We start from the raw sequence: 25,316 nt of genomic DNA, 5'->3' as shown, positions 1-25,316 counted from the left end.
TTGTTTGTAAGAAACGTCCTTAATCTACTGTTCGTGTCAACTTGTGTTTTGTAGTCGAAAGACCAAGATTGTTTTGAGTCGTGGATGACAGACTGCGTGCGTGTTTTGTGCATGTGTGCGTGACAGAAAGTTAAAACAAAGAGAGGTACAGAAAAGCGTGCTATCCTTCTTAGCGCAACTACTACCCCGCTCTTCTTGTCAATTTCACTGCCTTTGCCATGAGCGGTGGACTGACGATGCTACGAGTATACGGTCTTGCTGAAAAATGGCATTGCGTTCAGTTTCATTCTGTGAGTTCGACAGCTACTTGACTAAATGTTGTATTTTCGCCTTACGCGACTTGTTTTACCTGGGAAGGTCGGGATAGAACTGGTTGTCCCACACAGACAGGAGGGAGTTGCAGACATAGAGACGTTTTCCATCCAGAGACAGTTGCAACATCTGAGGCCCTCCCTCAATGCGTTTTCCCTTGACGTGCAGGGGCTCCGTGTGGTCCTGGAGAAATGCGAGAAGAGATCTTTGTGACTATAACAGGTCCCACGCTATTGGTCGTTCTTTCAAAATGTCCCGCAGCGTGTCATCTACATCAGTGCTGTTCAGTCTACTTGTATATTCAGGTGGATTACTAGATACACATGGTACACATAGTTTCAGCAGTTGAATGCACTAATTTGCACAACTATTTTGTGAACACAGCCATGGGATTCTGAAACCTCCATTTTAACACCTCCCCCCCCCCAACACTAATAGTAAGTAAAGCAGTGGTTTATATATCTACCACAAATGGCTGATTTTGACAAACAAAACCACCACAATAACAATAAAAACTACCTTCAACAAAGGCTTTAAAATTTACATTAAAATCATAAATTTGTATGAAAATCTGATGTCATTAAATACTCCAGTCTACGTGTAGTACCAATGGTTACTAGACCTTTATGCATGACACGCATTGATTGACAGTTTTAGGCACCGATTTGTAAATTGTTTTATAAAAAAAAGTCCAGGCACTGACCTTGACGTGACCTTCCGGATCCTTGAGCACCTTCAAGCCCTTGTCACGGCAGAGCTGGCCTCCCACAAATATCTGGAAGAAAGATGAGCACACTGAGAAGCTTGTACACGGCTTATAGGAATAAAACATCACAAAAGACAATTTCAGTGTCCTTTAACCTTGAGAATTCTTTTCCCACGAAGCGGAGTCTCCTAGGTCGATCTCTTCTGTCTTTTCTCAGTGGTTAATCCGTATCTGCCTTTTTGGCCCAGCTGTGCTCTTTTCAACTGATACTATACTGTTCAAAAAAAGAAACGCATAGTTGCTACTTGCCAAATTTGTTTTATTTTTCGAAAAAATTAACAGAAAATCCAATATTTAGATTATTTGTTTGAAATTTGGTATGGACACAGTTGAATGCACACACAGTTCATTTGCATCTTCAAATCAATCAGTCAATCAATACGATTGGGTGCCGAGGCTGTCAAGTCAGTAGGGGGTGTGACTGCCTTGAGCAGCAACAACTGCCCGGCACCTTCTGGGCATGGACTGGATCAGATGCCGGATATCTTGCTGTGGGATGGTGTCCCACTCCTCCTGAAGTGCCTGCAATAGATCGCGGTGATTTGCCGGCGCTTCTTCTCGCCTGCGCACACGTCTGTCCAATTCATCCCAGAGGTGTTCTATCGGGTTCATGTCTGGCGACATGGATGGCCAGGGAAGCACCTGGACATGGTGGTCGGTGAGGAACTGGGTGGTGAGTCGTGCTGTGTGCGGGCGAGCGTTGTCCTGCTGGAATATGGCATCCTGGTCAGCCAGAAGAGGAAGGGCGTGTGGGCGCAGAATTTCCTCCACGTATCGCTGGGCAGTTATGCGCCCTTGGACGTGCACCAGGGTGCTCCTTCCAGCGGTATTGATCGCCCCCCACACCATGACGCCTCCACCACCATGAACGGGTTCCTCATCCACACAGTTGGGCGCGTAACGTTCGTTTACTCTCCGGTAGACCCTCCTCCGACCATCATGTCGCTGGAGCAGGAAGTAGGACTCGTCGCTGAACCACACGTGTCTCCAGTGATTCCGGACGGTCCAGCGAAGGTGCTGGTTGCCCCACTGCACTCGGTTCTGGCGATGGCGGCGGGTGAGGACAGCTCCTCTGTGAGGTCTGCGAGCTCTCAAACCAGCTTCATGCAGGCGGTTCCGCACGGTCTGGTCCGATAATCGGTGTGGCCCGGGGAGAGCCTGGACAGAAGATGAGGCCGACAGGAAACGATTCCGGAGGTGGCGGAGCCGTATGAAGCGGTCGTGAGCAGCAGTTGTCGCCCTTGGTCTTCCCGCTCGTGGCAAGTCAGCAACGGAGCCAGTGGCTTGAAACCTGACCCACAGTCTACTGATGGTGCTCTGGGACACGTGGAAGTGCCTGGCGATTGCACTTTGACTTTGGCCTGCTTGTAAACGACCCAATGCAATTTGGCGGTCTTCTCTGCTCAATCGGGCCATCTTTTCGTCGCTGAATTGTCGTCTGATTTCTTTGTGGCGAACAATCCGCTTTTATGGGTTTTGGAAGACATGGTGAGAGCTCAATATTCCCAGAGTTTCACGAGATTACACTGAAGCATGACGAGTGGTCATGCCAAATGAGCAATTTTGACATTGTAGCCACTGGTAACGCATGCGTCACGTGCAGAGCTCACTTGTGGCAATGGACGAAAGGTCGACGACCAGATAAACATTTTCTGCAGTTTGGTGGATATCCTTGTAGCCATATAACTAAATTAACCAAATATTACAAGCTATGCGTTTCTTTTTTTGAACAGTATATATGCCTTGCTTGATATTGAAATAGTCAACATAATCAATTATTTCCTTCTTTGAGCTCAACTTGCATAGAAAGCCTGCTGCCAGTTTATCTTCATAACTGACCTTAATGTTAATTTGAAAGAATGAGTAAGACTGAAAGTCTTATAAATACACGCTATAACACCATCCTCGCTATACCAACATGGGACTCGTTGTGTCAGGGAAGAATAACTAATCAGGGGAAAAAGACCATCAAGCAATTAGTGTTATTTCACGCGCAGACATGCACTCACCCACTCGCTCACTCACGCACGCACGCACGCACGCATGCACGTACGCACGCACGCACAAACGCACGCACGCACACACGCACTCTTTCTCTCTATCTCTCTTCTATCTATCTATCTATCAATCAATCAATCATTCACCCATTCACCCAATCAGTCGCTTCAGCCAAACACTAACAGAATGTCCTGAGATGACGCATACCTGGCCCACCAGCTTGGGTTTACGTGTGTCCGTGATGTCATACTGTCTGATGTCACCGTGTAGCCAGTTGCTCAGGTACAGGAAACGGTCGTCCATAGAGATGAGGAAGAACGTAACAAGGCCTGCCAAGAAGAAACAAACAAGAATTCAAACTTTTCTCCTTTGACTTATGCACACAGTTTTGCATTCTTATACAATACATCTCACTGTTGTCAACTAGTGCGCACTAAACATCAACATTAAAACGATGTTTGGGTCTCTCCCCGGCTCTTTGCAAATACGAAATAAGGGAAAAGGGAACACCTACTTGGCATGTCCGGCTGTGTCCATCCTTGCACTGTCTTGTTGGGAATGTCAACCACTTTCTCGGCATCCCAGGAACCGTCCTAGAAACGAACAGAGAAGATTTAACACAATGAGAAAACACAACAGAAACCAGTTTTGGTATAATCTTCATCAATATTTCGTCAGTCTGTCGATCACTGACTTCAGGATTGTAAAAACTGAAATGTCAACACTATCTTTCAAGAAAGCCGGTGTAACACGAAATTTTTACTCCACAAAAAATTTACTCCGGAGTAAATATTTCGTACGAAATTCTTACTCCGAGTACACTTTTCGTACGAGAAAAGAACTCCCCAAGGCACGAAAAAATGACTCCCTCCACGAAATTGTTACGCCCCATTTTTTTTACTTCCAGTAAAAATCTCGTACGCAAAAATGGGACGCGGGCGAAGGGATAATGCCAATAAGTGATCTCGCGCACACGAATGTCGCGCTACCCTCCTTCCACCCCTTCCACTACCAAGACTAACAAGGGGACAAGGGAGTAAACATTTCGTACACCTGGCATGGGAAGTTAAATTGCTCGTGTTGGGGTGAAGTAATTTATTCGTTATTTATTCGTCAGGGGAGTAACATTTTTGAACGAAATGTTTACTCGGAACTCACCTGTCTTGGGGAGTAATTTTCTCGTACAATGGGGGAGTGCTTTTTTCGTAAAGGGAGTAACTTTTTCGTACGAAATGTTTACTCCGGAGTAAAAATCTCGTGGGCGTGATTTTCTCGTGTTACACCGGCGTCTCAGTATCCGCTCGGACATTGCGCCCGTCTGACTTATAAACGACTGTACGCTCACCGGTTTCTTGAAGAACCTGAACATGGACGAGCCCAGGGCGGCGCCCACGAAACCCTCAGCAGCGTCCGGGTTGTGGAGGAAGCGGACCTCGAGAGGGATGAGACCGTCCTTGCCCAGGTCGATGTTCTGCTTCAGCGTGCGGCTCTTCCAGTCCCACACGTGCAGAGAGCGTCCGTACAGACCTGCACAAGGTCGCAGTGTCGGTTTTGATCAAGGACGCAGAGAGCGACCGTACAGACATGCAAAAGATCGCTGTCTCGGTCAAGGACGCATTTATCATCCCATCTCCTCGACTTTCAATAACCCTCACTTGACATTCCCCTCTGAAGGTAAAGGTGGTCATCTTTGCCAGCGTCAGTGTCCTGGTTTCAGCGTTATGGTCTTCCAGTCGCATCGAAATCCAGTCAGAATCCAAGTACCTTGGTCAACGCGAGCGTTGTGGAATATTTTACTTCAGGCCTTGGGGGCACCGAAGCTTGTCAGTGAAGACCATGACGTACGTTGCGATGGGGCTGGTACCAAAAATACCCCCCTGTCCAACATACCTCCCCCCCAACTCTAAAACAAAATCCCAATACCTTGGTTTACGTGGGTGTTGTCGAATCCTTTCCTTCAGACCTTGGGGGCACCGAAACTGGCGGAGACCATGACGTTGTGCTGAGGCTGGCACCAGATATGCCTACCCCCAATCAACCCCCCTCCCCTAAATCACACACACATTCAATATCCTAATTACCCTGGTCAACGTGGGCGTTGTCGAATCCTTTCCGCCAGACCTTGGGTGCCCCGAAGCTGGTGGAGACCATGACGTTGTGCCGAGGCTGGTACCAGAAGTCGTAACCAAACTTGGGCACCGCGGTGCCCTTCTCCCAGTTGTCCACGATGTCAAACGTCTCGCCGTCCAGCAGGATGAAGCCAGCTGAGAGGGTATGACAAAGTACACACAATGCTGGCATAAGAAAATAAGTAGGATGCTGGGATAAGACTATGATAGCACGATGCTGGGATAAGACTATGATAGCACGATGCTGGGATAAGACTATGATAGCACGATGCTGGGATAAGACTATGATAGCACGATGCTGGGATAAGACTATGATAGCACGATGCTGGGATAAGACTATGATAGCACGATGCTGGGATAAGACTATGATAGCACGATGCTGGGATAAGACTATGATAGCACGATGCTGGGATAAGACTATGATAGCACGATGCTGGGATAAGACTATGATAGCACGATGCTGGGATAAGACTATGATAGCACGATGCTGGGATAAGACTATGATAGCACGATGCTGGGATAAGACTATGATAGCACGATGCTGGGATAAGACTATGATAGCACGATGCTGGGATAGAAGACTATGATAGCACGATGCTGGGATAGAAGACTATGATAGCACGATGCTGGGATAAGAAAATACACACAATGCTCGGATAAGAAAATACACACAATGCTCGGATAAGAAAATACACACAATGCTCGGATAAGAAAATACACACAATGCTCGGATAAGAAAATACACACAATGCTCGGATAAGAAAATACACACAATGCTCGGATAAGAAAATACACACAATGCTGGGATGAACGGTAAAGGCAATTATGCTGGGAATAAACATTCACAGACACACTGACACAGACACACACCGACACAGTGTGACAAACGGATTTGCACATAGATGTATATTGGAGTTATGTGACTCAGGTGTACAAAATTTCATGGGCCACGAACTTTGAGTAGACACCGCACGGTGAAATGTCGTTGACGCAATGCAGTATTGTCAGTGTGAGATGGGCCAATCAGAGAAGAGTATTGACTGAGGTCACGTTTGTAGATAGATTAGACAGCAGAGCTTTGCAGACCATTGACAAGAGAAGACGGGTCTCTTACTGGGTAAAGTTTCTCACCGGGCGCTGGGAGGTCGGTTAGACTCGTGCCGCGGTATTGAATCGTTGGATTCAACTGCTGTGTTTACAGGTATTTATTGAATTGATATTTTGCTCGGAGATATTATTTTGCTCGGAAATATTGACTTGAGAAATGACCGGGAGAGTCATGTGTGAATTGGCTGAAAAGCGTGAGTGGATGTCAGCCATTGTTGAAAAGGGAATGTTTACATGTTTTTCGGAAAGGAAGTCGCTTATGAGTTAGCGGATGTATATACTGTAACCGCATAAGTTAGTTGCCGGTAGTGATAAAGAATGTCAGAAAAGTTTATTCAAGTATGGAGACTTATGGTAGTTTAAACTTGTGTATTTTAGCATCCCGGGCCGAGTGGGTCGCGGAAGTATCCCGGGCCGAGAGGGGTCGCGAAAGGGGAACGAGACGGGAGGTTCTACCCTCACGCTCCAGCCGTGAGCTGTGGGAACGCAGGAGGGAAGACAGCGTGAAGTGCTGTAAAACGGGAACCCCGTCCCCATTCCACCACACGAAGATAGTTTGTGTGGGTGGGGTGGAGCAGTGCGTGCCACTGAATATGTGAGTACGACTGGGAGAAATTAACCAGCATGATAGCTGTACGGAGATACGTTTCCCAAGTGAACAACCACGAGACGTCGAGCGTCGTGGGTTTTTATCATCTGTGTGTAACAGAAGTGAATATTGACAGAAGTATTGCTTGAGACAATGACTTCGTGTGTAGTGAGACAGACGGGCTCTCACGGAACAAAGCTTAAAGTGTTATACGTGTGTGCACGTGAATTGTAGACTGCATGACAAAGTAACATGTATGTAATTTTGTGCAGTTAGACTCTGTGTGTTAACAGAAATAGAACTTCCATGTTGAGCGGGAGTGATCTGTAGAATGGATGAAGAATAATATGTTTATGTTGTGTTATTGAACATTCTAATAGAGGTACAGAGGCAAAGGGCCGTAACTGTGTTCGTGTTTTTGTGCCTGGTTGGAATGTGTGTGTGTGTGTGTGTGAAGGCTAGATAGTAAACAGAGAGTAGCACGCACAATTTCTGATAGGAGTAGATATACATACATACAGACATACACACATAAATTCCAGCCGTAACATTTGGTGACCCCGATAACTCTGTGTTAGCTAAAATTTGTAGTTGTTTCCCTGCTTTACTACATTTGATTTTGTCCCCTGTGTTGGATTTTTAGAATTTTTGGCAGTAGGTCACGCAGACAGAGATTTTTCAGATCGAGTAGTTGTGTCGTTCATGTCCTGTTTTGTACTGTTACCGTCTCCAGTTTTACGGTAGTGCTTATTGTATAGTTCTGAGCACTGAGGAAATAGCTTCATTTTTCTTCCTGTGGGGTCTTTCATTTCTCTTTCCTTGCTCTTTTCTGTGCTTTCATTTTGTAAAATAGTTAGTACATTTTTTCTTTCTGCTTTGGAATAGGGATCTATCTGTTGTTTATTGCCCTTTGCCTTTGTTAAGTTGATTAACTTTGATTAATTTTGTTCTTTTGTACTTTGAAATTTTATGATTTGATTTTGAATTTTTTTTTGTTAGTGTGATTGATTAGGTTTATTGATTTTGTGGCATTGATTTTGTTGATTTTGTAAGTTTGTTGTAAATAATTAAGGTAATTAGTTGTGATATTTTGATATAGACTTTAATTAGTTGAAGTTTTAGTTTATTTTTGATTTGTTATTTGCTATGGTAGTTGATTGGATACTTTGAATTTTTTTTTGTGGTTTAATTTAGTCTGCTGTTTGGTGATTGTGTCACTTTAATATTTTTTTTGTGGAATTTGTTTTATTTGCCTCCAACTACATTTTTTGTTGTTGTCTGGTTGATTTAGATTAAGTTAATCTCATTAGTAGTGTATACATAGTTATTTTAAGTTACTATTTAAAACTTTGATTAATATGGATTGTTTTACTTCATAAATTTGTTGTTGGAACTTTGTTTTTATTTTGCTTCCAACTGCGTTTCCTTTAGTTGGACTTTACTTATTTTGGCTTTGATTTTCTGATTTAGTTTTAGATTGTTGATTAGTCTTAAGTATTTACTTGTGTTTGCATCTTTGAACTTTGAATTTTTCCTACTATTTGTGGTTTGGGGTTGTTGTTTTGTTTGTACTTGTATATATGTTTGAAGATTCGTTTTGACTTCATTGACTGAATATTTGACTTTAATTAAAATTGTTGGATATTTTTGCGTATGATTTACGCCAAAACGTGCTTGGATATAGTCTTGTGTTGACTTTTGTATCTTGTGCCAGATTTTTTTTTGGTACTTGACAGATTTCAAGTAGATTACTTGATCTTGCATTATTATTTGAAATTTTTTTTAAAAACTTTTCTCTAAACTTGGACATATTTTGGTGTGATTTTGAAAGTTCAAAACTTACACAATGGAGAGCGAAGATGATTATGATGCGTTGTTTGGAAAGTTTGTAAAACAGGCAGAGACTTTGGGTCTTGCTGCAGAGAAACGTGAGAAATACGTGAAAGAAAGTTTTGATCGTTTGGAGAGAAAACGAGAAAAAGATGAAAAGCAAAAAGAAAGAGAACACCAGTTGCTAAAAGAAAGGGAAGAAAGAGAACACCAGTTGAAACAAAAAGAACTAGAGATTAGGCAGGCTGAACTTAGTGCTGGTTCGCGTACACCGCAAAATGATCGGGATTCTCACACCAGGCTCCCTGCATTCAGGGAACAGCAAGATGATATAGACTCTTACTTGTTCAGGTTTGAAACTCATGCAAAATCTCTGGGATGGGAAGAGACAAGATGGATCACGTACTTGTCTGCTCTCTTAGAGGGTAATGCATTAAACCTATACCATAGCCTTGCTGCTGCTGGTGAACTAACATACCAATCTTTGAAAAAGAACTTGCTGAAGACATTTCAGTGCACATCTGAAAATGTTAGACAAAAACTCAGATATAGTAAACCATGCGAAAATGAACCGTTCCAAACTTTTGGAATTGAGTTGCGACGATTGTTTGATCGTTGGGTGGCGCTATCTGGGATAACCACAGATGTTGATGGTTTAACAGACTTGATTCTGGCAGAACAATTCCTTGAAAGTGTATCAGCCGACGTAGCAACTTTCATTCGAGAGAGAGGTCTTGTTAAACTTGATGATATGGTCACAGCTGCCGAGAATTACCGTTTATCACGGAAGTCAGGGTCTACTATTTTCTCAGCTGGTTCCTGTGTTCAGGAAGATTATGTTGGCGCTGCTTTTGCACATGGTGATAATCACGGAGGTGATCAGGAGTTACCGCGAGTTGGTTCTGGTTTTGCTAAGCATAGTGATAACCGGAGTTATGGGACTTCTGACGCGCAAACATATCCACATGAGGGTGCATATAAATCACGTAGAAGTAGACGCAGACGTGCACATGGTAAGAGAGTTCGTTCACCCCGAGAGGACGACACTTGTTTTCTGTGTTCTGAAAAAGGTCATTGGCGTCAAGAGTGTCCAATACGGATAAATCCTGTAAATCCTTGCTGGGCTTGTGGTTTGGGCGGCCATAAGTTGAAATCGTGTCCGATGGCTAAATTTCTAGAAGAGAGGAAGTCAGGAAATGCAGTTGTTCGGGAGGTCGTTCCTCCAGTCGTTCCTCCAGTTAAGAAAGTTGTGCAAAGTTTGAAGTTGGAACATGGTAGTGTCAACGAGAGTGAATGTACAGTCCTTCGAGACACGGGTTCAACGATGTCTGGAGTGCGTAGAGGATTGGTGTCAAAGGACCAGTTTGTCAGTGGTAACGTCACTTGTAAGACATTTGGTGGGGAGGTCATTACTTATCCTCAGGCGAAAGTTATAGTAGAGACACCTTACATTTCGGGTGAAATGGTTTGTTGTGTCCTGAATGATCCTGTGGCTGATTTGATCATAGGCAACATTCCGGGGATTTCAGGGAGTGCAGATTGTTTTCCTGATGTTGAGGGGGTTACGGCTATGGCTAATCGTTCGCAGGCAAAGAGAAGAAACCCTCCTGATAGACCTTTGGTTCTGACTCCAGATCAGAAGGTTGCGTGTTCGAATGAGGACTTGGCAAAACAACTCAGTCAGTTGCAAGCAGATATGAACAGATTAAAGTCCAGGTTGATTGAGACTACTGCTGCTGTAAGCCATGATGGCACTCGCAGAAAGAGGTCAAGGAAATGGTTTGCATGATTTTGACTACTTGCTGGTTTAGCATCAGGAACATGAGTCGTAGTACTATGTTGGAAGAGTCCTGGACTCATAAGAAAACCTGATGGTGTTAAAGAAAGACTTTTCATGTTTGGGCTAGAAAGCAACATGACTGAAAATTGTGAGTTAAGAGAAACTCAGTGGAATCTTCCTAGAGAAGGAAGAAGTACTTTATCAGACATAAAGTAGTGTTGTTACACTGATGGGATCAGTGGATCGGAAAGTTTGTTTCTTATGTCAGCTACGACAGTTTGATCCGTAGTGGAATGCGATATTGAAATTGTATGCCAGTGAAGTAGTTACCCTCTTTTACCTGTTATCCTAAAGAAAAAATAACCTCGGTCGGTCATTTTTTTTCTGGGAGGAGGGGGTAATGTGACAAACGGATTTGCACATAGATGTATATTGGAGTTAGGTGACTCAGGTGTACAAAATTTCATGGGCCACGAACTTTGAGTAGACACCGCACGGTGAAATGTCGTTGACGCAATGCGGTATTGTCAGTGTGAGATGGGCCAATCAGAGAAGAGTATTGACTGAGGTGGCGTTGTATAGACCGTGGGACAAGCAGAGCTTTGCAGACCATTGACAAGAGAAGACGGGTCTCTTACTGGGTAAAGTTTCTCACCGGGCGCTGGGAGGTCGGTTAGACTCGTGCCGCGGTATTGAATCGTTGGATTCAACTGCTGTGTTTACAGGTATTTATTGAATTGATATTTTGCTCGGAGATATTATTTTGCTCGGAAATATTGACTTGAGAAATGACCGGGAGAGTCATGTGTGAATTGGCTGAAAAGCGTGAGTTGATGTCAGCCATTGTTGAAAAGGGAATGTTTACATGTTTTTCGGAAAGGAAGTCGCTTATGAGTTAGCGGGTGTATATACTGTAACCGCATAAGTTAGTTGACGGTAGTGATAAAGAATGTCAGAAAAGTTTATTCAAGTATGGAGACTTATGGTAGTTTAAACTTGTGTATTTTAGCATCCCGGGCCGAGTGGGTCGCGGAAGTATCCCGGGCCGAGAGGGGTCGCGGAAGGGGAACGAGACGGGAGGTTCTACCCTCACGCTCCAGCCGTGAGCTGTGGGAACGCAGGAGGGAAGACAGCGTGAAGCGCTGTAAAACGGGAACCCCGTCCCCATTCCACCACACGAAGACAGTTTGTGTGGGTGGGGTGGAGCAGTGCGTGCCACTGAATATGTGAGTACGACTGGGAGAAATTAACCAGCATGATAGCTGTACGGAGATACGTTTCCCAAGTGAACAACCACGAGACGTCGAGCGTCGTGGGTTTTTATCATCTGTGTGTAACAGAAGTGAATATTGACAGAAGTATTGCTTGAGACAATGACTTCGTGTGTAGTGAGACAGACGGGCTCTCACGGAACAAAGCTTAAAGTGTTATACGTGTGTGCACGTGAATTGTAGACTGCATGACAAAGTAACATGTATGTAATTTTGTGCAGTTAGACTCTGTGTGTTAACAGAAATAGAACTTCCATGTTGAGCGGGAGTGATCTGTAGAATGGATGAAGAATAATATGTTTATGTTGTGTTATTGAACATTCTAATAGAGGTACAGAGGCAAAGGGCCGTAACTGTGTTCGTGTTTTTGTGCCTGGTTGGAATGTGTGTGTGTGTGTGTGTGAAGGCTAGATAGTAAACAGAGAGTAGCACGCACAATTTCTGATAGGAGTAGATATACATACATACAGACATACACACATAAATTCCAGCCGTAACACACACACACACACACACACACACACACCGACACAGACACACATAAACGAAAACAAGTCGCGTAATGCCTCGGTCTCACATATACGATTTTTCGGAAGTGTCGGGTGCAAATTCGGCTCCAAATTTCACTCCCGACCTGTCCTTACGACTGATCCGACCATGTAGCCGACAAGCAGACGACAACCACCCGACTTTAGGGCCGACAAATCCGACATGTGTCCAGACACTTCCGACTGCAGTAACGACAATTCCGACTGCAGTTACGACAGGCCCGGCTGAAAAACTTCCGAACAATAGCCGACTCTCACGACCAGTGTAACGACTAAACCGACTAGCTAACGACTGTCCTAACGACAAATCAGACTGCCCTTACGACTAATCCGAACGAAACTATGCTACCGACAAATCCGACCACCCTTACGAGTCTTCCGACTACCGTTACGACTAATCAGAATCGCCTTACGACTAAACCGACACGCTTACGACAACCACCCGACAAATTTCTATTCGTCTGAGTCGGGAGGCTCTTCCGACTGTTTTGAAAATTTCAAAACAGTCTGAAGGGCCTTCCGAACTATCCGACTTTTCAAAAACAAAATTGCTAATTCTCACGAACTCTCCGACCTCTTCCGACTTCCAGCCGACTACCTAAAGTCGGGTGACATTCGTAGATGTGAGACCGAGGCATAAGGCGAAATTACTACATTTAGTCAAGCTGTGGAACTCACAGAATGAAACTGAACGTAGTCCGCCGCTAGTGCAAAAGGCAGTGAAAGTGACGAGCCTGTTTGGCGCGGTAGCGGTTGCGCTGTGCTTCATAGCACGCTTTACTGTACCTCTCTTCGTTTTAACTTTCTGAGCGTGTTTTTAATCCAAACATATCATATCTATATGTTTTTGGAATCAGGAACCGACAAGAAATAAGATGAAATAGTTTTTAAAACGATTTCGGAAATTTAATTTTGATCATAATTTTTATATTTTTAATTTTCAGAGCTTGTTTTTAATCCAAATATAACATATGTATATGTTTTTGGAATCAGAAAATGACGAAGAATAAGATGAAATTGTTTTTGGATCGTTTAATAAAAAAAATAATTTTAATTACAAGTTTCGGATTTTTAATGACCAAACTCACTCATTAGTTTTTAAGCCACCAAGCTGAAATGCAATACCAAACCCCGGCCTTCGTCGAAGATTGCTTTGCCAAAATTTCAATAAATTTAATTGAAAAATGAGGGTGTGACAGTGCCGCCTCAACTTTTACAAAAAGCCGGATATGACGTCATCAAAGATATTTATCGAAAAAAAGAAAAAAACGCAGGAACTCTCATGTCAAATTTCATAAAGATCGGCCCAGTAGTTTAGTCTGAATCGCTCTACACACACACAGACAGACACACACACACACACACACACACACACACACACACATACACCACGACCCTCGTCTCGATTCCCCCCTCTATGTTAAAACATTTAGTCAAAACTTGACTAAATGTAAAAAGCACCCTGCCATGCTGACGTAATATTTCTGTCCCCAGAATTAGCGTCTATTTGGGACATGACGTGCTTATATGCTAAGAAAAAAGCACTCGGATTTGCTGTTATTTAAAAATGATGGAAAATCGAGCAAGTTGCCAGAATCACTAAAATTGTGTTCACTCATTTGTCGCTAAACTGTCTCTCACATTTCTCATCACTCCCTTGTCGCTAAATATAAAATATATCACTCACATTTTCCACCATTGCCGCTGGCATCTGCCGCACAGCTGATCATCACCTGGCCGCTGCCCAGACAGTGCGAGGTGTGGGGCGCCCCCAGACCCGTCTTCTTGTGCACCTCTGCTGGCTCCACCACCTGTGTGACGTCATCATCATCATGACGTCAGAAACGTTGTGTGTGTTCGTGTTACCCAGAATCCTCGATCTCTCTCTCTCTCTCACCATGAACTCCTCCTCTTGCACGAGAGATTGATTTGAAAGGAAAACGGTCACAATACTAAAATGTAAAATGTAATGAAGAAGAAAAATGTTCCTTATCTGCCCATCACTTTCTCTCTCACCCAAATCTATATTTTGTAACTGAGCTAATCTATCTAGGGGAAGGGCTCCTAATATGCCTACCTTACCTCTCTCTCCCTCTTCCTCCCCTCTCCCCTCCTCCACTCTTTCCTCCCTCTGCCACCTCTCTCCATCTCTCATCTCATCTCATCTCCCTCCCCCTCCCCCTCTCTCTCCCCCCCCTCTCTCTCTCTCCCTCTCCCTCTCTCATCCCCCTCCCTCTCCCTCCCCCCTCTCCCTCCCCCCTCTCTCATCCCCCTCCCCCTCTCTCTCCCTTTATGTTCCATGGTTACTTGCTTGAACGCATAATATCCTTTATATTATGCATATGATTTTGTTAATAACTATATATGTGTATCATTATCATCATCATCATATGTTTTTAAGTAAAAAAAAAAAAAATTTTTTATTGTGTATCTGTGCGTCCCAAGGACAGATTGTAAGAAAAGGCCTCGCCTTAAATCTTAATCCTTGTGAAATAAAGTTCAATTCAATTCAATTCACTCTCTCCCTCTCTCAGTACTCCTTACCCTGAAGAGCTCGGGGTGCTTGGGGTTAGTGCCAACGTCCAGGACGTAGATGCGGTCGCTGTTGAAGCAAGGCATGATGATGCGGTTCCTGACCTTCTTGCAGTCTCCATGGCAACTGGAGCACACGTTCCAGCCAAAGTGGTGCAGCTCGTCGCCCTTGTAAGGCGCGTGCCAGCGGGACAGCACCTACAGCACCAACCAGTTATTAATGATATACAATACCGATACATGCACAGCCTGGCGGTGACCTTACGAGTATCCTACCTCTGCTAATATGACTACGTCACCGAGACACACTTTAATTTTGACAGTTTTGTCATTTCATCGGGATGTGACAGAACTTTTACGTGACGCCAATATTCACATTCATGACGTCTTCTCAAACTTCGCTTTTAACGCCAAAGGTTTCTCTTTATATCGGAGGGTCAATAGGGTCGTCTTGGTTTGTACCAATCGACGTCGCATCTCATTAAGTCCTCATTTTCATGCTCATTTTTATAACTATATCATCCCATCGATGGGATATTTCAGGTCGCTACCTGGGTTCAACAATGTTTTATTCAACAATTAATTGATACAATTCATTTAGTGACCATCCCCACCCACCACTCCTCACATGACCATCAGCGTGAGCTTTCAGAATACTGACCTGGCAGTGAGTGGATGAATTGGGGTCAAGGTCACGTGACCTTCATCAGCGTGACCTTTCAGAACACTGACCTGGCAGAAGGTTGGTGATTTAGGGTCAAGGTCGACGACGGACACATAGTCATGGCGACGATGACGCTCGGACGGCGGCACGATGCACATGCAGTACATGAGCTGCTCCCTGGGCGCCTTCTTGATGGCTTCCTGGGGGCTGGCGTAGCCTGGCCCCTTGTGGACTCCCACGTCACCTGCACACCGCATTGCACGTGCAATTCAAACTTGAAGACAAAAATTGTCTGGCGGTTTATTGTGTAGAGTTGATTTGTGTGCGTGTGTGTGTGTGGAGAGGGGGGGTGGGTCTGTGGTTGTTGTAGGGTGAGTGGGGGGGGGGGGTGCGAGTGTGTGTGTGTGCGTGCGTGAATAGAATAGAATAGAATAGAATAATGTTTATTGTCATGAACCAGTAAAGTTATTGACACAACAAACAACAAATAATAATAATGCATTATACAATGCTAAAACAATCCGTAACAAATTTGCCAAGACGAACTTGAACTTCGTCTTCTAAAAATAAGTTACTTGGATTTTTGTTAGCATATTTCATATTGATATGTGAAGCATCTTCTTTAAATTCATCCCTTAATTTAACATATTTATTGCATTTATCTAGAAAATGTATTTCATCTTCTATGACATTGCATTCAATACAAAGACGATTTTCTTTAGGGATATTCTGATGTCTTCCACTTTCAATTTTTAGACAATGTGTGCTAGTCCTTAATCTGCTTAACATCTTTCTGTGTTTATTATTCTTAATTTGTATTAAGTATGACTGCATTTCGTAAGATTTACTGATCACAGAATAAAACTTAAGTCTGGAATATGTATCTGATTTTTCTTTTGTCCAGTATCTTATATATTCCTCTTGTTGTTTTTTGTCAATGGCAAACTTTAATTTGTGTACATTTAATGTAGATTGGTTATGCCAAACGTGACTAAAACCTAAGTTACAAAGATATTGTCTAACAAATTGTAGCCATGGCGTTTCTGTCGGATGGTGCAACATTGAGTCATATAATTGATGTATATACGAATCTTGTTTGGAGTCTAGAATATGCGCCCAGAATGCTATTGTTTGTGATAACATTTTTAATCCTAAAGGAAACCTTCCTAATTCCCCCAGTACAGGTATCCACATAGCTTTTCTATGAACCCCAAGAAGGAATCGACAAAATTTGATATGAACAAATTCATGAGGAGTTTTGCTAGATAAACATGATCCAAAGAAATGATCAGTATTTGTTTGTTTTATTTTATTATTAAACGTAAACGGATACCAGATTTCAGCGCCATATGTTAATATCGGATTTACAAGTGAATCAAATAAATGTATCATTGTGTCTATTTGCACGTTTTGATTGCTGAAAATTCTGCGGAGGGAATGTGCTGCTTTATTTCCTTGTTTACTTAAATGATCTTGAGCTGTATCAAAATTTCCATTCTTGTTGAATATGACCCCTAAATATTTATATTGATCTGTTACTTTGATTACATCAGTTCCACATTTAAATATTGTGTGCATTTTTGGATTTATATGACAAAATACTATAATTTTTGTTTTTTCTATGTTAATTTTCAAACCCCACTGTAGGCAATAGTTATTTAGATAATCTAACTTATTTTGTAATCCTATTTTTGATTTTGAAAGAAGTACTAGATCATCTGCATACAGTAGACACGATATTTTTGTATTCTGGTTAATGTATGGCGAATCAACGTCAGGCATTCCATCTGTTATATTGCGTGTGTGTGTGTGTGTGTGTGTGTGTGTGTGTGTGTGTGTGTGTGTGTGTGTGTGTGTGTGTGTGTGTGTGTGTGCGTGTGCGCGCGCGCTCGCACATCCGCGTATACGTGTGCATGTGTGTACAAGCTTACGTGCTCGTTCGCACACATGCTTTCATTCACGTGTCATTTGTTGTCTTTTCTCCATCTTTACGTCCTCATTTTTGCAGTCAAGATTTTTTCTCACATTCGATGATGCTCAAAATGAACGGTTCTTCTGCACTTCAGTGGAGCAAAAACCTTGTTTTATTTTGCATTCATGAGTACAAGAGCTCTGCTTTCGTTCCTGGGAAATCAAAATAACTTTGATTACTCTCAACTGACTCGAAGCACGGCAGACACTGTTTTAACATGTTTTCCACGTCGTGTGCCTTGTAAAGCCTATTTTCAAAGTCAATACAAAACCAACAGTACATTCCGAGAGCATATCAACATGTTCGACACTTCTGTGCCCGAAAGCTATTTATCAAGTCAATATAAATTAACGGTGACGCAAAATCCCAGGTCAATTTTCACTTAACCCGCTTTTTCTTTTGATGCATTCACAGCGGACAAGCCGGGACAAAAGACAACAAACCAGCGGTCAGAGTCTTGAGCGGTTTGTCGATGTCACAAAAAGTCGGCCACAGCTTTTCAAAATAACTACCCTTTCGATCCACTCTCTCTGAGTCTCTCTCTCTCTCTCTCTCTCTCTCTCTCTCTCTCTCTCTCTCTCTCTCTCTCTCTCTCTCTCTCTCTCTCTCTCGGGATTGTCAGGTAACCAAATCGAAACGCTTGAAATGCCTTTTGAACCGATACGGACCGAGACAGTGTTATGACTAGACGTGAAAATCAACAAGTCCCCAAGCGCATCTACCAAAACGGAACGACTGTCCATGGTTGCATTATCTGTAAAGTTGACTCGGCCTCTCTTCCTCTTTTGCCTTGGGCACTTGAAATCATTGACGTGGGAATATGTCTCTGGAGTTGCATACTGTTCTTTTGTTCCCGTTTCAAAGGGACTGCACCGGATCAACGCAGTATCTTCAAATAAGAACTGAATGACAGGTACGTTGTTCGTGAAGGTGATCGTGGTCTGAATACACAGGTTTCGCAGAGGATGTGGGTAAGGGGGGGGGAGGGGCACATGAGGAGGGAAAGGTGGGGGGGGGGGGGGGGGCTAAGGAGCACAGAGAGAGAGAGGAGGGGGGAGAGAAAAAGATGATGATGATAATTAGTTTTAACGTCCTCTTTATGGGGGGGACAAGACACTGGACAAACATGCAAACAGAACACATATGATCGTGTTATATATCTGGAAGTCTGTGGTTGCGATATTTCAAAATGGGGATGGAAGTAGAGATTGTGTACGCGGAATATGGTTGGACTGGAGCGGTTTTGTAGGCTTATTTGCTTTTTATTTAGGTAGAATATTTTTTTTATTTATGGCTGAATAAGTAAATAAATACATAGCTGGAATAATAATACAATAAATAAGATTTAAAAAAATTGAATCTTAATTTAGCCAAAGAAAAATATTAAAATATATGAGAAAAAGAAAGAGAAACAGAGACAGAGACAGAAAAATGTCGCTTCCAATACTAGCTAATACTATTTAACATTTCAGAATTCGGAACGTGTTGGCTGAAGCTAGCGGGCAGACCTCCTGCAGAGTAACAAGCGCAGGAGAAAACCAGACACCACGCGTTATACCCATCATGGACTATTTAACATTATTTTAAACAAATCAACATTATTATCATTTTAAACCAGATTTTGTGTGCGACTGCATTATATTTTATTCCCGCGAGAATTAACGCGTAATAATAATCTCTTTAAATTGATGATATTTGTTTATGGTTTAAACGTCTCTGCTATTTGTTTCACGAAGGTAATCGCTAAATGTATGCTTCCAAGTCATTTTTTTGCAGTTGTTTCAGAAATGTATGCTTCGAAATTGACTGAAGTCAAGAATCTGGATTTCCTAGTTTTCCAAAGAAACAAGACGTCGTCTTTCTGAAAATTTGAACAAAATCATAATTTCAGTACATGAGACCGTTTTTCTATATTAGTGGAATGTGTAAATGTTACCTTTGTAGAAACTTGTCGCGAAACAAATCCCATTTTACATGACACAATTCGCTTGTAAATCATTTAAAACACTTGAAGCAAATGATGATCTATGTACGCAAACTCTAAGGGCATTTTGAACGGAAAATAACACAAAGCAAAGACAATAATAAAGGAAGCATTCTAAATGATGATTCATACTGAGTCTACAACTACAATCTAATTTAGTTTAAGATGAAAACTGTGAACGATTTTTGTTTCGAAATGGATGGATAAATCATTTCATCAGTCAATCAGTGAGTCAGTCAGTCAACCAATCAGTCAATCAGTGAGTCAATCAGTCAACCAATAAGTCAATCAGTGAGTCAGTCAGTCAACCAATCAGTCAATCAGTGAGTCAGTCAGTCAACCAATCAGTCAGTGAGTCAGTCAGTCAACCAATCAGTCAATCAGTGAGTCAATCAGTCAACCAATAAGTCAATCAGTGAGTCAGTCAGTCAACCAATCAGTCAATCAGTGAGTCAGTCAGTCAACCAATCAGTCAATCAAAGATTTATTCAGTCTTTTGGTCAAACATTGATCGATCGGCCAATCAATCAGTCAATCAATTAATCAATCAATCAGTTACCCCGTCGATCAATTGGTTACGACAGATTCTTTCACAAAATATCCCGGGCAATTTTAATTAGACTTTTGTGAACTCAGGTATCAATACACAATTGGTAACTATGCCACTTTATGCAAGAAAGGTATGTTGTTAGAACGTTTAATTATTGACAAAACAAACCGGTACGTTCACAGATTTTTCGACCCAGCGGTCTTTTCAGTGCACAGACAAACAAACACTAATTATACAGAAAAAACTAATCTGAGAAAATGTTCAGCCGCTTGCAGACACAAGCAAGGCAATGATGTCAACAATGTTCTTGTTGTTTTTTTTAATTCTGAATTTTGGAACGTTGGCAGTCTCTTTGTTTTTGGATTTATGGAACTTTATGCGTGTTTTCAAAGTGTCACATTTCTTGAATATAGACCTTGCAGGTGCCAGTCGGCGCTTTAAAAAAACGATTCAACCAGTGATCTGTATTACGTCTAATCGGAGCTATTTTACTGTTGGTGCCAACATTCACGTAAGGATAGCTGATTGAAGAGGTATTGTTAAAGTTAATAAGATCCTATCCAGGAGGTATGCACATGTGCAGGTTTTGTGTGCTCAGGAGGTATGGAGTGCAAAAATGACTTTTTACCTTTTCTTCGTAAGCAATGAGTATGAATAGACACATATCTATTTGATTGATTTGATTTGATTTGATTTGATTTGGTTTGATTTGAACTTAGAGTGGGCTGATTATTTACTTCACCGTATCAGTCACACACCCTCCCTCCTTCCTATTACATTTTGGACAGAAGGGCTGGATATCCCTGGCTTTTCTTGCCAAGAGGTATGCATATGACACGCGAAAAATAGTCTGAGGATTTCGAACATCGTGTGCGATTAAGTATAGAAAGCATTACTGTATGCTGCGTTACGTTCTGATGGTCGACGGTGAATGAAAATGTGGAGTGATGGAAATAATGCACAACACTTCAGAAAGAAGTAAAAAGCTCACAGAAAAACCTTGTACAGTTTCCTGAGCACAAAGGAAAAGATATACACTAAAACGCGCATCTACTGCTTAGCTTACAAAGACAATATTTCAACTAATCAATCATCAGGGATGTTTAAAAAAAAACATACAATACCAAAATATGCACGGCCTGGCGGTGGCAAGAAGAGACGTCTTGGTTTTCTTAGTCGATGTTGTATCTCATTAATTAGATTCACGACGATACCTGCGTACCATCAGCAAACAAACTACAGACCAAATGTTGTACCAAATTTACCCAAACTGGTTTCTGTTGTGTTTTCATTTTGTTTCAAATTTTTGGGGATAAAAATCATGGAAAACAAAAGAGACAGTGACAATCAAGGTCTTGGTAGCATCCCGCAGACGAAAATGAATGAGAAATATAATCTGACTTCATTCCTTGTCAGTTATCTTCTGCAAACACAGAACATACCATCAGGGTGATACCTATATAGATGCAAAAATAGTTGTTCAGTGAAAGTTGTGTCGCGTGGGATAAAACTCCTCAAAAACATGGAAGTGGAGGATGATTTTTCTTGCACAGAAACTACTGGCCTTGGTGGGTTTTATTTTTATAAGGACAGTAACATTTTGATTCTTGAGTCTTTAAATACACATCAAGTCACACCTTTTTTCTTGTCCATTCCATCTGACAAGCACTTTTAACCAAGTGTTGGGAATATCAGTGAAAAAAGATATATTGGTAATATCATTTGTGACACGGACATGAAAACGTCAATTTCTGGTCTCAAATATCAACCGAATAAAGGAGACAACTTACCTGGCATCGTGAGGACTATGGTGCGCTCAGACACTCAAAACTTCAAAGATGGCACCTGGACAGAGAGACAAGGAGGAGCAAGGCAGCGTCAGAGGCTGAAATGAAGCAGTTTGCTGCAAACCCAGCGACGCAGGGAATCAGTCTGACAAATGTGTGCAATAAGTCGTCTATATCTAACAGTCAACTCATTTGCATGCAGGCAGGTGATTGGTCAAAAAGTTCGCGTGCTGTCGCGAGATGGTAAGCACGGGAAGACATTGTCGGTAGAATAGCATGTACTGGGCTGTGGGACTGTAAGTGTGAATTAACCGTAGAATAGCATGTACTAGCCTGTGGGACTGTAAGTGTGAATTAACCGTAGAATAGCATGTACTAGCCTGTGGGACTGTAAGTGTGAATAAACCGTAGAATAGCGAATCACCTCCCACCCCTAGCCACACCCCACCCCCCCCCCCCCCCGCATCCCACCCCTCCCTTGCCCCCAATAGTTTTTTGAGTACTTGTGAGTGTGGGCACGTATAAACGAGAAGGCCTGGTAGGTAGACTAGCTCCTGTATTCCCAAAGCTTAGTAGGCCCTATATACTAGCCTGGAGGACTGTAAGTCTGAATTGACCGTAGAATAGCGAATCACCCCCATCCCCCTCCCTTGTCCCCAATAGGTTCTTGAGTACCTGTGAGGATTTAAAGCACAAAGAGTCAGCTGTGGACTGCGAGAAGCCCAGTGTGTGACCTTACAGTAGGGAGATTTAATAAACGAAACGTCGGGACGTTTCGTTTTGAAGTTGTGGTAAACGTCATCATTTCGGGGGTCTCTCGCTGGAAAGGTGAAGGTCAACTGAAACGGAACGTGGAACGTCAAAACGCAGTCACGTTTTCCACCCCCCAAAAACGAACAATATTTCGTCAACTTTTGTGAGTATTTTTGCACACTAACAGTTTTATTTGTTGGCCATTTTATGCATTGCTAGATTCATCAACCCTTTCACAGTCTTTCAGCGCTGAGAATGTGTTCATTGGAGGTAGACAACTGTTGTGAACTGAAATATTTTGAAGGGTGCTGATCCTGGTACATTTATCCAACTTCATGGTGAAGAAAGCAAATGGCGAAGCAGAAGTAGGTCATCGCATCGAATTTTTATTCTGGCTTCGTATGTGATTTTGTATAAACAAAGTCTGTGTGATTTATTTGGACTGAAAATAATCAAAGTATGCCCGATTCTGGACCACCTCCTAGGGTTTTTTTTTTCATTCTGATCGAGGACAGACGTGATAATTTCACTTGAAGATTTATCGCCCTTCCTTCATTCCGAAACGAAACGTGAATACATCTAAATCTTGTCTGCGGCCTATGCCGTCTCGTTTCACGTTCCGTTTCGCGGGGTGACTCATTCACCAAACGAAACGAGCTGCAAAACGAAACGTGCTGTCCTTTGAATCTCCCTACTAGTTTCTCACAGGCCAAGACGAACACGCTGTGACTTACCTGGGCCTACCATAGAACAGTGACGCACAAATCCAAACTTCTCTTTTCTTTGCTATTTTCATGTGATGGAATTTTGCTTGCGTTATAGGCTTTAAAGGGCTTTATACTCTTTAACTTTCTTTAGGGGCATTGAGAACAGGGACAATTAACAAACATATCTAATGAAAAAGGATAGTTATTTGGACGTTGAATTATATACATTTTCCTGAATTTTGATTCTTGTTTTTTTTTAACGTTAGCAACATACCCGTTTTGAATTTGTAAGTAACGTCGTAAGGCCTGAGTGTCCTAAGAGTTTGAGGTAAGCCAAAAATAGCATACGACAAGAAACTAAGTCCATCTCACGATGAACACGAGCCGAAATCATATGCACTCGACTTATGAAATAGAAAGAAATCAAATACGACGAAGAGAAGAAAAAGTTTGAAAGTACCATTGAACTTCCATGTCGGCGTGTGGCTGAGCTTAAAATAGGAATGTTGTTGCAATCTGTTTTTGTTGAAAATTTTGGTAGTTGTTATGTATTATTTTAAGAGCAAAGGAATGATGGGAAAGAAGAAAAAAAAACCACAAAACAGGAATAAATGTGAAAATAATGTTATTTCGAAATGTCTCTTACAACAAAGTCATAAAGGACAAACAGTATTGTGGAAAAAATGTACGCATTAAATGTACAAGAAAAAACTTCTTCACAAATAATGTAGCACCCGTGCACACCATTGTATTGAGATCAATGGTTAAAATAGTAAACGAAGTAATTGCTGTCGAGGACTAACAAAAATATATTTAACAAAAGATTGATTGTTCAGTCATATAATTAATGACAAATTGTTTGGGTAACCACCTTGGCTTAACCACTTGCACCAGAGAAAGTGAAATGTCACACAATGTCTTGAAAAGTTCAATATGAAGTGAACACAATGTGTTATATATCTATTGATAATAACAACAATTGCATTTAATAAGTGAAAAATAGTGCAAAACATGACATGACAACTATACATTTTAATATGAAAAAAACATCATAATGCAACATGTAGATGAAGAACCAAACTGGTATACAGTGAAAAATCATCAAGATGAGAATGTGAATGGACACCAACAATATGCCAGCATAGGTCGCGTCTTCTACATCCGCTTTGATTGTGTACGCATGCGCAGGTATTCATCGTCTGCTGTTCGAGTCAAAAGTTGAAAGCAAAGTAATTCCTGTAAGCCTGCCACTTATTTATAAAAAGAAACGTTTGATACTTTTACCAAACAGTTAGTATAATGCACGCTCTACCTGTATTCGTCTTTAAATTCTGCAAGACTGAAGCGAAAGAGCCTGTCTCAGTTTTGTGGTCAGTTTGTTGTGTACATCAGTTTGCACACGCACAACGAACAACACATGCACAGGCCCGGGGGAAGCTCTCCTTTCTTATGTCCGACCATAGACGTATACATGTAGTTTACATGTTTATTAGTCATCTATGTGATTGATTACGTGTATGATATGACGGAGAGTCGCATCGGTTTGAGAACCCAACCGTGGCTATGGCTGTCGTTTGAAGTAGCCTACTTCTTTATAAAGATTCATTTACATTCTACTTCTGACCAAGGCATGTTTGGTACCTACTGAATCCTTGTTGCGTGTAGTTTTACGTGGGACGTTGCCCAAAGTTGTATTCTTGAGGAGCATAAAATAAAACGTGTTGCAAAGTTATCTCAAAACTCTGCAGTGACTGCTCGCGCAGCGGGTCAGCTAATTATAGCACGCAGCCTCCACAGACAGCTCCCGAGCCGAGACCATATGACTCGCCGCTTCTGCAAACAAACAAACAAACAAACAAACAAACAAACAAACCTACCGTTCTTGCTTTTTGATTGTGAATGTTGGAACTTTGGCAGTCTATCTGTTTGTGGAATGAAGTGGAGGGATGGGAGATGTTCTTATCCCAAGTAAAAGCCTGACCAGATCTGAGATGCTGAGCTGAACTGTTTACATGTATGCGAGGGAGGGTACCTTTA

The 25,316-nt window shown here is 42.2% G+C and overlaps 1 protein-coding gene and 2 long non-coding RNA genes across 3 annotated transcripts in view; 2 read left to right on the top strand and 1 right to left on the bottom strand.

Moving 5' to 3' along the window:
* Nucleotides 1–21,980, bottom strand: part of LOC138983729 (methanethiol oxidase-like) — a 29,717-nt gene extending 7,737 nt beyond the window's left edge. Inside the window, exons 1-10 of the mRNA XM_070357040.1 lie at nucleotides 21,823–21,980; nucleotides 15,595–15,770; nucleotides 14,875–15,060; nucleotides 14,018–14,141; nucleotides 5,158–5,340; nucleotides 4,422–4,603; nucleotides 3,591–3,669; nucleotides 3,284–3,405; nucleotides 1,016–1,087; nucleotides 350–495 (exon numbers count right to left, since the gene is read on the bottom strand). Coding sequence (XP_070213141.1) covers nucleotides 350–495; nucleotides 1,016–1,087; nucleotides 3,284–3,405; nucleotides 3,591–3,669; nucleotides 4,422–4,603; nucleotides 5,158–5,340; nucleotides 14,018–14,141; nucleotides 14,875–15,060; nucleotides 15,595–15,770; nucleotides 21,823–21,829 — 1,277 coding nt within the window. The 5' untranslated portion in view covers nucleotides 21,830–21,980. The remainder of the gene's footprint in view (nucleotides 1–349; nucleotides 496–1,015; nucleotides 1,088–3,283; nucleotides 3,406–3,590; nucleotides 3,670–4,421; nucleotides 4,604–5,157; nucleotides 5,341–14,017; nucleotides 14,142–14,874; nucleotides 15,061–15,594; nucleotides 15,771–21,822) is intronic.
* On the top strand, nucleotides 6,233–7,300 carry LOC138983733 (uncharacterized). Its single transcript, XR_011461240.1, has 2 exons — nucleotides 6,233–6,406; nucleotides 6,691–7,300. It is a non-coding gene; the product is annotated as an uncharacterized lncRNA (long non-coding RNA).
* On the top strand, nucleotides 9,302–12,130 carry LOC138983732 (uncharacterized). Its single transcript, XR_011461239.1, has 2 exons — nucleotides 9,302–11,236; nucleotides 11,521–12,130. It is a non-coding gene; the product is annotated as an uncharacterized lncRNA (long non-coding RNA).
* Nucleotides 21,981–25,316: the final 3,336 nt, after the last annotated feature.

This window comes from Littorina saxatilis, linkage group LG13 (genome assembly GCF_037325665.1).
Source record: "Littorina saxatilis isolate snail1 linkage group LG13, US_GU_Lsax_2.0, whole genome shotgun sequence".
Classification (NCBI taxonomy): Eukaryota; Metazoa; Mollusca; class Gastropoda; order Littorinimorpha; family Littorinidae; genus Littorina; species Littorina saxatilis.
This window is presented reverse-complemented; position numbering and strand designations above follow the sequence as displayed.